The sequence below is a fragment of the Panthera pardus genome, unplaced genomic scaffold (genome assembly GCF_024362965.1).
Source record: "Panthera pardus isolate Hobbes unplaced genomic scaffold, ASM2436296v1 HiC_scaffold_17, whole genome shotgun sequence".
Classification (NCBI taxonomy): Eukaryota; Metazoa; Chordata; class Mammalia; order Carnivora; family Felidae; genus Panthera; species Panthera pardus.
The window spans coordinates 14948710-14964201 of NW_026526732.1; the positions used below are offsets into that span (position 1 = coordinate 14948710).

General features: G+C 39.2%; 1 protein-coding gene across 18 annotated transcripts in view; it reads left to right on the forward strand.

Moving 5' to 3' along the window:
* Window positions 1-15492, forward strand: part of SYNE1 (spectrin repeat containing nuclear envelope protein 1) — a 476190-nt gene that overhangs the window by 280357 nt on the left and 180341 nt on the right. For all 18 annotated transcript variants that reach the window (XR_008422842.1, XM_053904367.1, XM_053904354.1 and 15 more), the window contains 8 exons: window positions 1519-3679; window positions 8093-8430; window positions 8621-8765; window positions 9720-9938; window positions 10703-10962; window positions 12286-12451; window positions 13037-13192; window positions 15083-15235. Coding sequence is in view for 17 of the 18 variants with exons in the window: in XM_053904367.1 (XP_053760342.1) it covers window positions 1519-3679; window positions 8093-8430; window positions 8621-8765; window positions 9720-9938; window positions 10703-10962; window positions 12286-12451; window positions 13037-13192; window positions 15083-15235 (3598 nt within the window). In the remaining variant the exon portion in view is untranslated. The remainder of the gene's footprint in view (window positions 1-1518; window positions 3680-8092; window positions 8431-8620; window positions 8766-9719; window positions 9939-10702; window positions 10963-12285; window positions 12452-13036; window positions 13193-15082; window positions 15236-15492) is intronic.

Genomic DNA, 15492 nt, shown 5'->3' on the forward strand with positions numbered 1-15492 from the left:
CGCTTAACCGACTGAGCTACCCAGGCGCCCCTGAAAACAGTATTCTAGATATAAATTATAGTGCTTTTTCTGGAAGGAGGTACACTATTTTCTGATTTGTTTACCTTTCCTTGATGCTCAGCATTCTACAAGTCTTTGAGACAAATCCAGCCAGTATCAGTAAAAACCCTTATTTTGGGTTTATAATAGGCTCCTCTATCTGGTTGACACAGGTACCTCAGACTTCCTAAGTCGCAAACACAACTCATCATACTACGTCCCAGCCCTGTTCTTTATGCTTCAGAACTCATTGTTTAGTAATTGAAAGAGACTTATAAGATTTCTTTTATCACATGTGTTTTGTAGTCAAAGGGTTGAGAGTCCTTTACATTTCACACTTACTTTTAAAGATTCCTGATGACAAGCAAACAATACCTAAGTACATAGATGAGTAGCTATTAGAGTTATTGGTTATATCTTACAGATTAAACTATCTAGTGCTTTATTGTTGGAGCTTCTTCTCATAGGAGAGCATATAATTCATGAATGACTTATTCATTTCTTTTAAGAATGCAGTAGATTGGTGTGCTTGGGTGGCTGGCTCAGTTAAGTGTCTGACTCTTGATTTTGGCTCAGGTCATGAGATTAAGCCCCGTGTTGGGGCTCAACATGGAGCCTGCTTAGGATTCTCTCTCTCCCATTCTCTCTCCCTCTCCCCTGTTCATTCTCTCTCTCTCTCTCTCTCTCTCTCTCTGTCAAAAAAATGCAGATCAGTGCTAGTCAATATTTAGTGTTTACACAAATCATCCGGGGATGTTGTTAATATGCAGATCATGTTCAACTGATAAGACCCAGAGGTAGAAGCTAAAAGTTCAGGTCAGATGTGATGGGAGGGCAGTATTAGCCTGAAGAAGAAGCACAGAGAAGTATCTAGGCAACTTGTTTTGGTGCAGCTTTTGATATAGAAATATATGAGACATTGGATCAGATGGACTTGACAGATACATTTAGAACTCTGCATCCCAAAGCACCAGAGTATACTTTCTTCTCGAGTGCACATGGAACATTCTCCAGGGTAGATCACATACTGGGTCACAAAACAGCCCTTCATAAGTATAAAAGAATTGAGATCATACCATGCACACTTTCAGACCACAATGCTATGAAACTTGAAATCAACCACAGGAAAAAGTCTGGAAAACCTCCAAAAGCATGGAGGTTAAAGAACATCCTACTAAAGAATGAATGGGTCAACCAGGCAATTAGAGAAGAAATTAAAAAAATATATGGAAACAAATGAAAATGAAAATACAACAATCCAAACGCTTTGGGATGCAGCTAAGGCAGTCCCGAGAAGAAATATATGGGTCTTATATTCCATAATAATCACAGAACCTCTTCAATAAACCGTGAACTGAGCTGCTGTAAGCTAAGAACACCCACTTAAAGAAAATGTTGAAGTGTAATTTAACATGGTAGGAACGACCATAGATATTCGCTGGAACTAATTTGTCTTTGTATCTTTCAATGTACTGACAGGTCCGATGCAGAGAGTACAGCCGTCCACCTAGAAGCTTTGAAAAAGTTAGCGCTCGCACTGCAGGAGAGAAAGCAGGCTGTGGAGGATCTGAAAGATCAAAAGCAAAAAATGATAGAACATCTGAATTTAGATGACAAAGAATTAGTCAAAGAGCAGACAAGTCACCTCGAACAACGCTGGTTTCAGCTTGAGGACCTCGTTAAAAGGAAACTCCAAGCATCAGTCACCAACCTGGAGGAGTTAAATGTGGTGCGGTCCAGGTTTCAGGAGCTAATGGAGTGGGCAGAAGAACAGCAGCCCAACATCGCTGAGGCCCTTAAGCAGAGCCCCCCACCCGATATGGCCCAGAACCTCCTCATGGACCACCTCGCCATCTGCAGTGAACTGGAGGCCAAACAGATGCTCCTGAAATCGCTCATAAAGGACGCTGACAGGGTGATGGCTGACCTGGGCCTAAATGAGCGGCAGATCATCCAGAAAGCCCTTTCTGATGCACAGAGACATGTGAATTGCCTCAGCGACTTAGTGGGCCAGAGACGAAAGTACTTAAACAAGGCCTTGTCCGAGAAAACCCAGTTCCTCATGGCGGTGTTCCAGGCAACCAGCCAAATTCAACAACATGAGCGGAAGATAATGTTCCGTGAACACGTCTGCCTGTTACCGGATGATGTGAGCAAACAAGTCAAAACATGCAAGAGTGCGCAAGCCAGCCTCAAGACGTACCAAAACGAGGTCACTGGACTTTGGGCTCAGGGTCGTGAATTAATGAAAGGAGCCACAGAGCAGGAAAAGAGTGAAGTACTGGGTAAGCTTCAGGAATTACAGAGTGTCTATGACGCCGTTTTACAAAAGTGTAGCCATCGGCTCCAAGAACTAGAGAAAAGTTTGGTTTCTAGGAAACATTTTAAGGAAGATTTTGATAAAGCCTGTCACTGGCTAAAACAAGCAGATATTATTACATTTCCTGAAATCAACCTAATGAATGAGAGCGCTGAGCTGCACGCCCAACTGGCCAAATACCAACACATTCTTGAACAATCTCCAGAATATGAAAATCTCCTACTTACGCTGCAGAGAACTGGGCAGGCCATATTGCCATCGCTGAATGAAGTCGATCATTCCTACCTCAATGAAAAGCTAAATGCTCTTCCCCTGCAATTTAATGTAATCGTTGCCTTGGCTAAAGACAAGTTCTATAAAGTCCAAGAAACAATTCTTGCTCGGAAAGAGTACGCTTCCTTGATCGAGTTGACAACCCAGTCTCTGAGTGAACTTGAGGACCAGTTCTTAAAGATGAGCAAAGTCCCCACTGACCTGAGAGTTGAAGAGGCCGTGTCTCTTCAGGAAGGCTGCCGAGCCCTGTTGGGAGAGGTGGCCCGCCTCGGGGAAGCGGTGGATGAGCTGAACCAAAAGAAAGAAAGTTTTAGAAGTACAGGACAGCCTTGGCAGCCAGACAAGATGCTGCACCTCGTCACCTTGTACCACAGGCTGAAGCGACAAACGGAACAAAGGGTTAGCTTACTGGAAGACACCTCCAGTGCCTATCAAGAGCATGAGAAGATGTGCCACCAGCTAGAAAAACAACTGCAGGCTGTGAAAACGGAACAGTCCAAAGTGAATGAGGAGACGCTTCCCGCAGAGGAGAAGCTCAAAATCTATCACTCGCTGGCGGGAAGCCTTCAGGATTCAGGAATCGTGCTAAAACGAGTGACCGTGCATCTTGAAGATCTGGTTCCACACCTTGACCCCTTGGCTTATGAGAAAGCCAAGCAGCAGATCCAGTCCTGGCAAGAGGAGTTAAAAGTCTTGACTTCTGCCATTGGCGCAACGGTGACCGAGTGTGAGAGCCGCATGGTGCAGAGCATAGACTTCCAGACAGAGCTGAGCCGCTCCCTGGACTGGCTGAGGAGCGTGAAGGCAGAGCTAAGTGGGCCGGTGTGCCTGGACCTGAGCCTCCAGGACATCCAGGAGGAGATCAGAAAGACCCAGATTCATCAGGAAGAGGTCCAGTCCAGCCTGAGAATCATGAATGCCCTGAGTAACAAGGAGAAGGAGAAATTCACGAAAGCCAAAGAGCTCCTTTCTGCAGATTTTCAGCACACTCTTGCTGAGCTCTCAGAGCTGGACGGAGACGTTCAGGAAGCTTTACGCACCAGACAGGTTGGTTTACTAGGGCCTTCTCGTCCTGTTTTCCGCTCTGCTTATTTGTAAACAGTTGTGAGAAATTTCTTGGTTTTTATTTTGGGTTAAAATCGCTTCGTTCCGGAGTTCTTTTTCGATACTATAGTGAGTCATCTTCAACCTGACTTTTAAAAAGGTCCTGATTGTTTAGGTGCCTGGTATTAATCTCACAGGATTCCACATTGACTTTTCCTTAGTTATAACACATACCTCAGTTGTCTCTCACCTTTAGAAGAGACAATACAAGATAGCACTAATATAATCATATTAATATAATAATATGATCACGTATGAGTACGCTCATACTAAAATTAATTAATTAGAAATGAATAAGTAGAGATGCCTTTGTTAAACAATCTGAAGCCTGGTATTTCTAAGATTAGCGCTGGAGGCATTATGGAGAGCATGCAGTCCTGACCCCCTGCCGAGCCACGTTTCTTGTGGGGTGTCTCACCAATCGCCTCATCTCTTCACCCTTTCCTCCTCTGCTCTTCCTTCCCTGCAGCACAGCAAAAGCAAGCCTCGAAGGTTCGTCATGACTTTATTTGGGGATAACAAAGAAATGGGAGTATGCACAGAACTTCTCAGTTTGACCTCCCAGTTGCCCCTTGTTCTGGGGCCCGCAAATTCTATGTGTTCAAAAATAAGAAATATAAGAGCTCCCAGACTATTCTGTTCTGACTTATCCTTGGGACCTTTTTTTTTTTTTTTTTTCTCTCCCACATTTGTCCTCAGCCCCTGATTCTATGGGATTTCAGCCAGCCATTTAAGTAAAAGATGATTTTCTTTAGGATAACATAATAGCTAAAACTTTAGGGTAAAGCACACCTGAGTTTTAATCTCAGTTACTTGATCTTGGGCAAATTACTTACATCCCTTAAATCTCAGTTTCCGCTCCGGGGAAGAGGGATAATAATATTTCCCTCTTGGACTTCTATTCTCTGCGTAGGGCCTGGTGTAGACAGAAATAGCCCGCAGGGAATCTTAGCTATCACGTAACTTTATTTTCCACATACATTAAGGTTAACACTAAATAGATTTTTTTTTTTAATTTTAACATTTGGGTAAAATCTTACTAAACGTCATCAGCTAAAGTTCTGACTTCTCAAACTATAGTCTATTTAGTGTATTTTTTCCCTTTCATGTTGATTCAAGGTCATTGTTAATTTTATTTTATTTTTTTAAATTTCCCTATAGCTATAGCTATAGAGCATTTAACCTAGAGTGAAGAATCAGGACAGAAGTTACCTGGAGTTTTCATTCTCGAGAAACATCTGTTCTATAAGCTTGCATCTGTTGATCTGATGATTTCTGAACCAAAATCTTGAATCTGTTAAGGTGATCTTGTGATTGATAGTCTTAATTGATTATCTTGGCCCATTAACTAAAGGTTTTGGTTCCAGGGGCATTTCTAATCTCCACCATTGATTCTTTGCTTGTCCATACACATTCTTTCCTTATTAAGTGCCAATCTTGTATGTACTTTCTGTGTCTGCTTGTACAATGATGGCTTGTCTTGTCCAGTCACAGCTGGCTGGTTACAATGTTTCCTTTCCTTCTGGATTTGAATGGATTTCATTTTATGGGGTCCGCTTTCCATTCTTAAACTTTTCTGTTTCAGTCTCTATTCAAGACTTATGGGCCACTATTTTACTTCCAGAAATTGCTATTTAGTGTGGTGAACGCTAGTTTGGACATTTGGTGTTATTATACTTCCTTCTCCCCACCCCCATTTTTATTGAAGGTTAACTGACAAATAAAACTGTAAGATATTTAAAGTATATAATGTAATGGTTTGAGATATGTAAACATTGTATAAAAATTTCCCCCATTGAGTGACTTGGTATATCCCGCACCTCACATTTTTGTTTTGGTGAGAACATTTAATTCCTAATGTCTTAGCAAATTTCAATGAACAATAGTGTTGTCCACTGTAGTCATCATGTTACACATTAGATCCTCAGACCTCATTGAACTTAAAACTAAAAATGTGCACCATCTTACCAACGTCCCCTATTTTTTTCCATCCCCCAAACCCCTGGCAACTACTTGTCTGCTTAATTTCTATGATTTCAGCTTTTTTTTTTTTTTTCCTTTAGATTCCACATGTCAGCGAGACCATGTGGTATTTGTTTCTCTTCCGTCTGGCTTATTTTGCTTAGCATTATACCTCCCAGGTTCATCCATGTTTTCTCAAATGACAGGATTTCCTTGTTTTTTAAATAATGTTCATAATACATGTTTTCTTTTCTTTTTTGTAGTTGAAGTATGGTCGATACACATTACATTAGTTTCAGGTATACAACATGGTAATTTGACAAGACTATATATCATGCTATGCTCACCATGAATGTAGTTACCCTCCGTCAGCATTCAACACTATTACAACACCACTGGCTATATTCCCTAAGCTTTTTACCTTTCATCCCCACGACTTACTCATTCCATAACTGAGAGCTTGTACCTTGCACTCTCCTTCACTCGTTTTGCCCATCCCCCCTGCCCACCTCTCTGGCGACCATCAGTTTATTTCTCTGTATTTAGGGGTGTGTTTCTGCTTTTTGTTTGTTTTTTCATTTGTTTTGGTTTTTGATTCTACATATAAGTGAAATCATATGGTATTTGTCTTTGGCTTATTTCACTTAGTATAATACCCTCTAGCTCCATCCATGTGGTCGCAAATGGCAACATCTCCTTTTGTTTTTACGGCTGGGTAGTATTCCATTGTGTATATATACCACAGCTTCCTTATCCATTCATCTGCTGATAGATGAATTTATCATCTATGGGTAGCTTCCATATCTTGGCTGCTGTAAATACTGCTGCTATAAACATAGGAGTGCATATATCTCTTGAGTCAGTGTTTTCATTTTCTCTGGGTTAATATTCAGTAGTGGAATTACTGGATTGTATGGCATTTCTATTTTTAACTTTTTGAGGAACTTCCACACTGTTTTCCGCAGTGGCTGCACCAGTATACATTGCCACCAACAGCGCATGAAGGTTCCTCTTTTTCTAAGTCCTTGGTAACACTTGCTATTTCTTGTCTTTTTGATGCTAGTCATTCTGACAAGTGTAAGGTGATATCTCATTGTGGTTTTCATTTGCAGTTCCCTGAAGATTAGTGATGTTGATCATCTTTTCATGTGTCTATTGGTCATCTGGATGTTTTCTTTGGAAATATGTCTATTCAGGTCCTCTGCCCATTTTAACTGGATTATTTGTGTGTGTGTTGGTGTTGTGCTGTTTAAGTTTTTAAAATATATTTTGGCTATTAGCCCCTAGTTGGATATATCACTTATGAATATCTTCCATTCAGTAGGTTGCCTTTGTGTTTTGTTGATCGTTTGCTTTGTTTTGTAAAAGCTTTTTATTTTGGTGCAGTCCCAACAGCATAATTTTGTTTTTGTTTCCTTTGCCTGAGGAGACATATTTAGAAAAATGTTGCCAAAGCTAATGTCAAAGAAATTACTGCCTATATTTTCTTCTTGGAGTTATATGGTTTTAGGTCTCACACCCAGGTCTCTAATCCATTTTTAGTTTATTTTTGTGTATCACATTTTCTATAGCCATTCATTAGTGAATGAACACTTAGGTTGTTTCCCTACCTTGCCTAGTGAAAAATGCTTCTCTCGACATGGGAGTACAGATATCTTTTTGAGATAATGATTTCATTTCCTTTGGATAAACACCCGGAAGTGGGATTGCTAGATTATATGGTGGTTCTATTTGTAGTTTCTTTAGGAACTTCCAAACTGCTTTCCATAGTGGTTGTTATTATACTTCCAGCCAAGTGAGGTATTATCTCACTTTGGTGAATATTCAATCTGTCACATCTTTCAAAGCATATATATTTTTACAAGAGAGAGAAGTTTCAGATATAGTCAAGATACCACTAATACATTTCTTTTTTTGTTAACGTTTTTTTAATTTTATTTTTGAGACGGAGAGAGACAGAGCATGAACGGGGGAGGGTCAGAGAGAGAGGGAGACACAGAATCCGAAACAGGCTCCAGGCTCTGACGGTCAGCACAGAGCCAGACGCGGGGCTCGAACTCACGGACCGCGAGACCATGACCTGAGCCGAAGTCGGACGCTTAACCGACTGAGCCACCCAGGTGCCCCAGTAAATTTCTATTCCACTTCTGGCCTTGTTTATTTATTTTAACTGCCATAATAAAATCTTAATAAGAATAGCAGAAGGAAAAAAAAAAGATAATAATGAATCGCAGCCACCCCCTCCCCCCTCACAAAATCCACCAACGTATCAATTCATTTGTACACATATATCCACTTGACTGAGGACTGGAAAAGAAATGGAAAAAATTAAACTATTTATGGCAAATACATTGCAATTAAGAGTTGACTGTGTTTGCAATTACTGTCTTTCAGGCTGCCTTGACCCAAATATATAGTCAATGTCAGAGGTACTATCAAGTATTTCAAGCAGCGAACGACTGGCTTGAGGATGCTCATGAAATGTTACAACTGGCAGGCAATGGCCTAGATGTGGAGAGTGTAGAGGAAAATCTCAAAAGCCACGTGGAATTTTTTAGTACAGAAGATCAGTTCCATAGTAATCTGGAGGAGCTCCAGCACCTGGTAGCCAGCCTGGACCCACTCATCAAGCCAACTGGAAAAGAGCACCTAGCACAGAAAATGGCTTCCCTGGAAGAGAAGAGCCAGAGGATAATACAGGACTCACATGCCCAATTAGATCTCTTGCAGAGGTATTAGAGTTGTTTTAGTCTTTATATTTCAGTGAAATGAAGTTTCACATGGAAAAGAATATACCAGTGATGTCCATTAGCACCTAAATTCCTTCTTCTTAAGTGTCATTAGACACACTGACATCAGAGCTCTGCATAGAAATGTGCGAGTTTATGTTGCTTACTGGCTTTTGTCTGACTTTTTTTCAAGATGTGCAGATCAATGGCAGAATTATCAGAAAGCAAGGGAAGAGGTTATCGAATTGATGAATGAGGCAGAAAAGAAATTGTCTGAGTTTTCTTTACTGAAGACTTCTTCCAGTCATGAAGCAGAAGAAAAGTTGTCAGAACACAAGGTTAGTATTGTTGTTTGAAATGTCCTTTCGTTGTAATTGTAATTATCATTGTCATATGAGAGTTTTAGAAACAGGTCAATAAATTTTCATTTCCACCTGGATGCATTTAAATATGAGAAGAATGTTAAATATGAAAAGGATTCATTTAGCCACATTCCATAGCTTTTTGAACTTAATTAAATGCTATCACCTTTTAAGGATTCCTGTTGAAATGCATAGCTAGGTTTATAAAAAGACCTTCAGAGAAATTTGCTTTTGATAAGATGTGACACATAATAAATTTCTGTAAATACATTTTGGTAATAATATAGATAAATTCAAATAACATTCAGACATTAATAACTGAGTCTCACTCCTATATCACAGCAGTATCAGGTGGAATATAATATACTTAAATATCAAATTCAGTTCACTTATACTTTTGCTGCCTTCTGAAATTGGGAGAATGTTATGTCAAGTAGCAAATAAACTTTTCTTTTTAACAAATAAATAAAATATTTTAATATATCAATTTTTAATAAAGACACAAATTCACCTTACCTCTTTAAAGAATTCAAGCCTAGGGGCGCCTGGTGGCGCAGTCGGTTAAGCCTCCGACTTCAGCTCAAGTCATGATCTCGCGGTCCGTGAGTTCAAGCCCCGTGTCGGGCTCTGGGCTGATGACTCAGAGTCTGGAGCCTGCTTCCGACTCTGTGTCTCCCTCTCTCTCTCTGCCCCTCCCCCATTCATGCTCTGTCTCTCTCTGTCTCAAAAATAAATAAACGTTCAAAAAAAAATTTTTTTTAAATAATAAAGAATTCAAGCCTAAGTCAATTAGAACTTAAGTGTAAAAGTAAGAGTTACCAGAGGAAAATAAATATATGTGAGAACATTTCCTTTTGCAGGTAATTTGGGGATTTGCTTTTGAAAAATCAATCTCTGCTCATAATGTCTCTTATCGTCTCCCTACCTCAGGCTTTAGCATCGGTAGTTAACTCCTTCCATGAGAAAGTTGTGGCCCTTGAGGACAAAACTTCACAACTGGAAAAAACCGGAAATGACGCAAGCAAAGCAGCCATAAGCAGGTCAATGACGACCGTCTGGCAGCGCTGGACCCGTCTCCGTGCTGTGGCTCAGGACCAGGAGAAGATACTGCAAGATGCAGTAGATGAGTGGACGAGCTTTAACAATAAGGTAACTTCCATGACTGAGGGGTTCAAATAGTTGTTTCCTTGCTGACGACCACGTAGTTTGAAAAGCAGCATTTTGTCCTTTTTTTGAAATTGGCTTTATGAAAAGCAACGAGCCTTTCTTTTTTTAAGTCTCTGTTTTAGTGCCATGAAAACCAAATTATGAAGCAAAATACATCATGCAATGTGCAATTTAATTCTAAGTTGAGGTCTGATTATTATAACGAGAAAACCAAGCAGTTAAATTTTGAAAGGAATGTAAGTCCAGTTGCCCCCATTTGCTACGCTTTTAATGAAATCTTCTTTCCTGGCCCTGAAAAAGCATAAAATACTTTGTCTTTGTCATGAAAATGAGCAAGAATTTAACTCATGTCCCAAATCTTATATTTAATTCCTTTTGTGTTTTAAAGTAGGTTTCAGTGTTTTTAACTACATCTTCCTTAATGACTCAAGGCACATATTCATGTTAACAGAAATATTGGAAAGAGTTTTTCTTTTACTTGTTTCGTTAAAAAAAAGCAAAACAACTTTTCTGTTATGCAGTCTCTGATCACCCTATTATTTTGAGATTAAATTTTAAAACCCAGAATAAGAGGTGGTCTTCCTTTCCATGTTAAGGGGATTGTTCACATTTGGTCCCTGAAATTTAGAGTTTATACCATCATCTTTAAGTGCTTCCGTGCCCTAGTGGCAAATATGGCATTTATTGGAATTGGTCTGTCTTTTCAGTTTAGTTTTGAGCTTAATAGTGTATGCGTCTGTCATCAGGTTAAAAAAGCCACTGAAACGACTGATCAGCTGCAAGGTAAACTGCCGGGAGGTTCAGCAGAGAAAGCCTCAAAAGCAGAGCTCTTAACGCTTCTTGACCATCATGACGCGCTCGTTCTGGAACTGGAACAGCAGCAGTTGGCTTTAGGCGTGCTGCGACAGCAAGCGCTGGGCATGCTTCAGGACGGAGCCCCGCAGCCTCCTGGAGAAGAGCCACCCACTGTCCAGGAGATCACGGCAATGCAAGACCGGTGCCTGAAGTAACTATACACCTGCTCTCCTTCTCTCTTACGAAACTTGGCCATGACCCAAAGGGATGAGTGTGGTATTAGAGTCTGGGGATGCTCCATCATGCCGCCTGAGAACCGTGGAGAACTATTCCCGTCATCCCTGCTTTTCACCTTGCTTAACTCTTTAGTCATTTATCTGACAAATATATACTAGTAGGATTTAGAAACATAGTGATGAGCTGTACAGATTCAGTATCTACCTTCATGCAGTTTGCACTCAAACAGCAGAGACAGACAACTACAGAGGCATTTAGGTAGAGCATGGAAAGAGTGGTAAGGGCAAGCTACCCTAGGAGAGGAATCAAGGGAGGCTTCCTGTCAGGAGGAGTACTTACACGGAAGACTGAGCACACTAGAACTAGTGAAGTGGGAGGAGGGTTTTGCAAACAGGGGAATAGTATGTAAGAAAGCTTGGAAGTGAGCGTGTCACTTTGAAGGAGCTGTTGGGTGATGGGACAATGCATGAGAAATGAAGCTTGAAAGGTAAACAGTCGAGAGCTATCAAGAACTGCATTTTGATCAGGCTTGGTAACTCATTGGCTAAGTTGGAGGACAGGGAGATCAGAGCAAGGAGAATACCAAAGTCCAGATAAATAATAGCTATTTACCAATAGTGAACTTAGTGGAAAGAGAAAGTTAATCTGAATGATGCATAATCAGCCTGATTCACTGTTGAGCCAGAGAAGAAATGTCAATAGATAATTTTATCCTATATTAACTAACGTTACTCATTCATAGCCTATATTCACCTCTTGTACTTACAAATGAATTCAGGGTAATCTGATTTCACTTATTTAACTTTTTAGCCAAGCTTATGTCAATTCAAAAGGATGTTGAACATTATTAATTGCCTAATTTCCAAAGCTTCATACTTTATTTAAAGACTGGCCTCTAATAGCCAGAAACATTCCAATTACACATTACTTTTAAATGCTGATGATTCTGCACCATTTGAGTAGATTTCCAAAGAGGGTATAAAGAGTCAAACAGTCTCCAGTTGACTTTAGATAGGAAAATTCATTGCATTGTAGTGGCCTGGGAGTGTGTCACCTCTCACCTTTCTAGGGATACATCATTCACTTCACATGACATCTAATCTTCTGTTGTATTTGAACTAAAATTAAGCGTTACTGAATGTTATCTCACAACTTGAGGATGTGTCTTTACATGTAAAAAAGATATGAGGCTTTACTTTTTTTTTTTATGTCTGCTTTCGATAATATGATGTCATGGATTAGGGATTTCCTTTCATTTCAAATCCACTTCTGGTTTCTCCCTTTAATGTTTCCAAAGCATGCAGGAGAAAGTGAAGAATACTGGAAAAGTAGTAAAGCAAGAACTAAAGGAGCGAGAAGTTGTGGAGACCCAAATCAATTCTGTGAAATCTTGGGTTCAGGAAACAAAGGAATATTTGGGGAATCCAACAATAGAAATAGATGCTCAACTTGAAGAACTTCAGGTATAAAACTCTCCTCATTCCCTATACCCATCATTTAAAAATACTGTCCTGATTTTAATGAGATATATTTATGCTGAAAAAAAAATGTTTATTTATTTCTTTTGAGAGAGAGAGAGAGAGAGTGCACGTAAGCACATGAGCCAGGGAGGGGCAACCAGAGAGAGAAAGAGAGAGAATCCAAAGCAGACTTTGTGCCATCAACACAGAACTTGATGCAGGGCTCAGTTTCATCAACCTTGAGAGCCTGACTTGAGCCAAAATCAAGAGTTGGATGCTTAACCAACTGAGCCACCCACGTACCCCAAGAGAGTTGCTTATATTCAATGAGTATTGAATTAAAACTTTTCATAAATGCACTATATATAAGACTTTTAGTATTATCTCAAGGAACTTTCTTTTGTTCCGTAAAAAGGGGACATGCTTCTCCCTAGAGACTAAAGAATAGTTTGATTTTTTTTTTAAAGATGTTTCTCTAATTCCACACTTCATATATTGTTGAAAAATACACAGTCTTGTCTCTGTACCCAGAAAAATGAATTTCCTCATCAGGCTTCCAGAAGTTTCTTACTTTGATCTTTTCTTTAGCTTCTCCTAACAGAAGCCACAAATCACCGACAGAGCATTGAGAAAATGGCTGAAGAGCAGAAGAATAAGTACCTGGGTCTTTATTCCATATTACCTTCTGAACTCTCCCTTCAGTTAGCTGAGGTGGCACTGGACCTAGGAACTATCCATGATCAGGTACACGTACGGTCACAGAAGCGTGCCTTTCCATTCTTCTGTAGTTCTTGATTTTCACAACCAGGTCTCCATGTCTTCGTAATCACGTCTTCCGTATAAAACAACAATATTAAATTAGGGTTCTTCTGTGGTGGCAAGAAGCACGTCAGATGATCACAGTTGTGAACAATAATGTTATACGATAAAAATAACTTACCTAGTTCACCTTTTTCTTAAAAAAAAAGACACAATTTTTTAAAACAAATATATTTCAAGTACTCAACAAAAATTCTTGACTACCCAGGATCTGCTGGGTACACTTCTAGCTTTATTTTGGGTTCAGCAAGATGTAAGTTAAGTAGGTGAAGATAGTTGGAGAAAGGGAAAATCAAAGTAATAAATAAATAAATAAATAAATAAATAAGTAAGTAAGTAAGGTGGAGCCAGGGAAGAAGTTACTACCCAAAATGCATGTTGGTGGATCCTATAATGTCACTAGAGGAAGGCCCATCAAATAAACTCTAGCTTTTAAATAACCAAAGAAAGGTGTGACACATAATCTAATCCATGTCTATGAATTTTAAAACAAATAGTTTTTTCTTTTCTTTTTTTTTTTTTTTTAGACAAAGAGATACATAGTCATTCATAGGACTGAGATCAGAGGGACATTTCTATCATAGATCCCCAAAAGAGGGCACACTTTTACATAGTGAAAATGGCTTTGGGTACATCTGTATGGAAACATAATGGTTTTTTAGGACCTCCTCGGTGACATAACGCCATAGTTAAGGTAAAAGCAGTCAATAGAGGACAGAGAGAAGGTATCCCACTAATTCTAAAGTGCTACACGAAATGCAAAGTAGTATTCCCTCGCAGCAAATTATAAAATTCATACAGGTGCACAACATCTTTTGGACCCTCTAATGTATAAACCAAAGTGTTTTTAAAAATTTCATGAAAACTCAATGCCCCTGCATCTAAATGTCTAAATAAACTAAAATGTTATTTTCTATTTTAAGTATTTAATTGGCCTGCTTGGTTTTTCTTCTTAGACATTGGAAGGTCTACTGGGAAGGATGACTTCGCAAGTTGAGATTTTTAAGAAAAAGTTCAAATTTAAGTTTTCTTTCTCGCTGGATAAATTTTCTCTATATTAGAGTTATCCTCATGCATTTCATTTACATTGGCACTCAACTCAAAATAATCAAGTCCAAAAAAAGTATTATTTTAATGGTGTGTTTCCTCTATACTCAAGTGATTTTTTAAAGCCTTCGCTTATATAAAGAAAATGTTACTTTACCATTTTCTCTCAAGCATTTCATTATAGGCAGAAATATCAATGTTATCAGATCATTAGAAACTTGTAAACATTAACTGTTCCTTTTTCACCTTTCTATTGGATATGCTTAACACTGTTTTGATATATTATTGGGATGTACTTGGGAAGTTGGGAAAAGAGTTAGCAGATCACCAACATCTACTTATAAAAAAGGTGCTTGGAAACAAATCCAGGTGCTTCTAATTATCTGGAAGGGTTTTCCATTTTATAGAGACAGAGGCCTAAAAGAATTCGTGTTCTGAAGTTAGTAAATGGAGAAGCTGAGATTCAAGCTCTGCCATGTACACTTCTATCTAAAATGAGTATTCTGTAAACATTGATGTGTAGCTCACTATACATGCAACGCTTGTTCCTTTGCTGAAACAGCAGCAGTAAGGGGTGGTGAAGAGCAAGGCTGCAGGAAAGCCATGAGAGCCAGTAACGGCATGTGGCTGGTCTGACAAAGTGCATCAATGCCAAAGTGGCGTTAACCAACTCAAGAGTCTCTTGTCAACATCTTAAGATTGAGGTTTTTAATAGCAATTATGCAGTTTTAATCATGGTTGGTTTTGTTGTTCTCACTGATTGTTTAGATCCAGGACAAAGTAAGAGAAGTTGAACAGAGCAAGGCCCTGAGCCAGGAATTCAGCCGGCAAATTCAGAAGATAGCCAAAGATCTCACAACTATCCTCAGTAAGCTGAGAGCAAAGACAGATAATTTACAACAAGCTAAGATCGACCAAAAGGTAAGGAAGGAGAAGTGGAAATATAAGAGGTGCTACTGAATGAATTCCATATATTTTGGAGTTAGTTTATTTTGGGGATATAGACAGAGAAAAAAAAAACTTTCTTGATTAGCAAGCTTCAGTAAAACCAGATAGTAAAGCATATATGTGCTATTATACAGATAATAGCATAGATAACTTACATCATATACCTCATCATTCCAATGGAGCTGTATTAATAAATGCACATGCAGGGAAGAGGGAAGAGTATCAAAAGA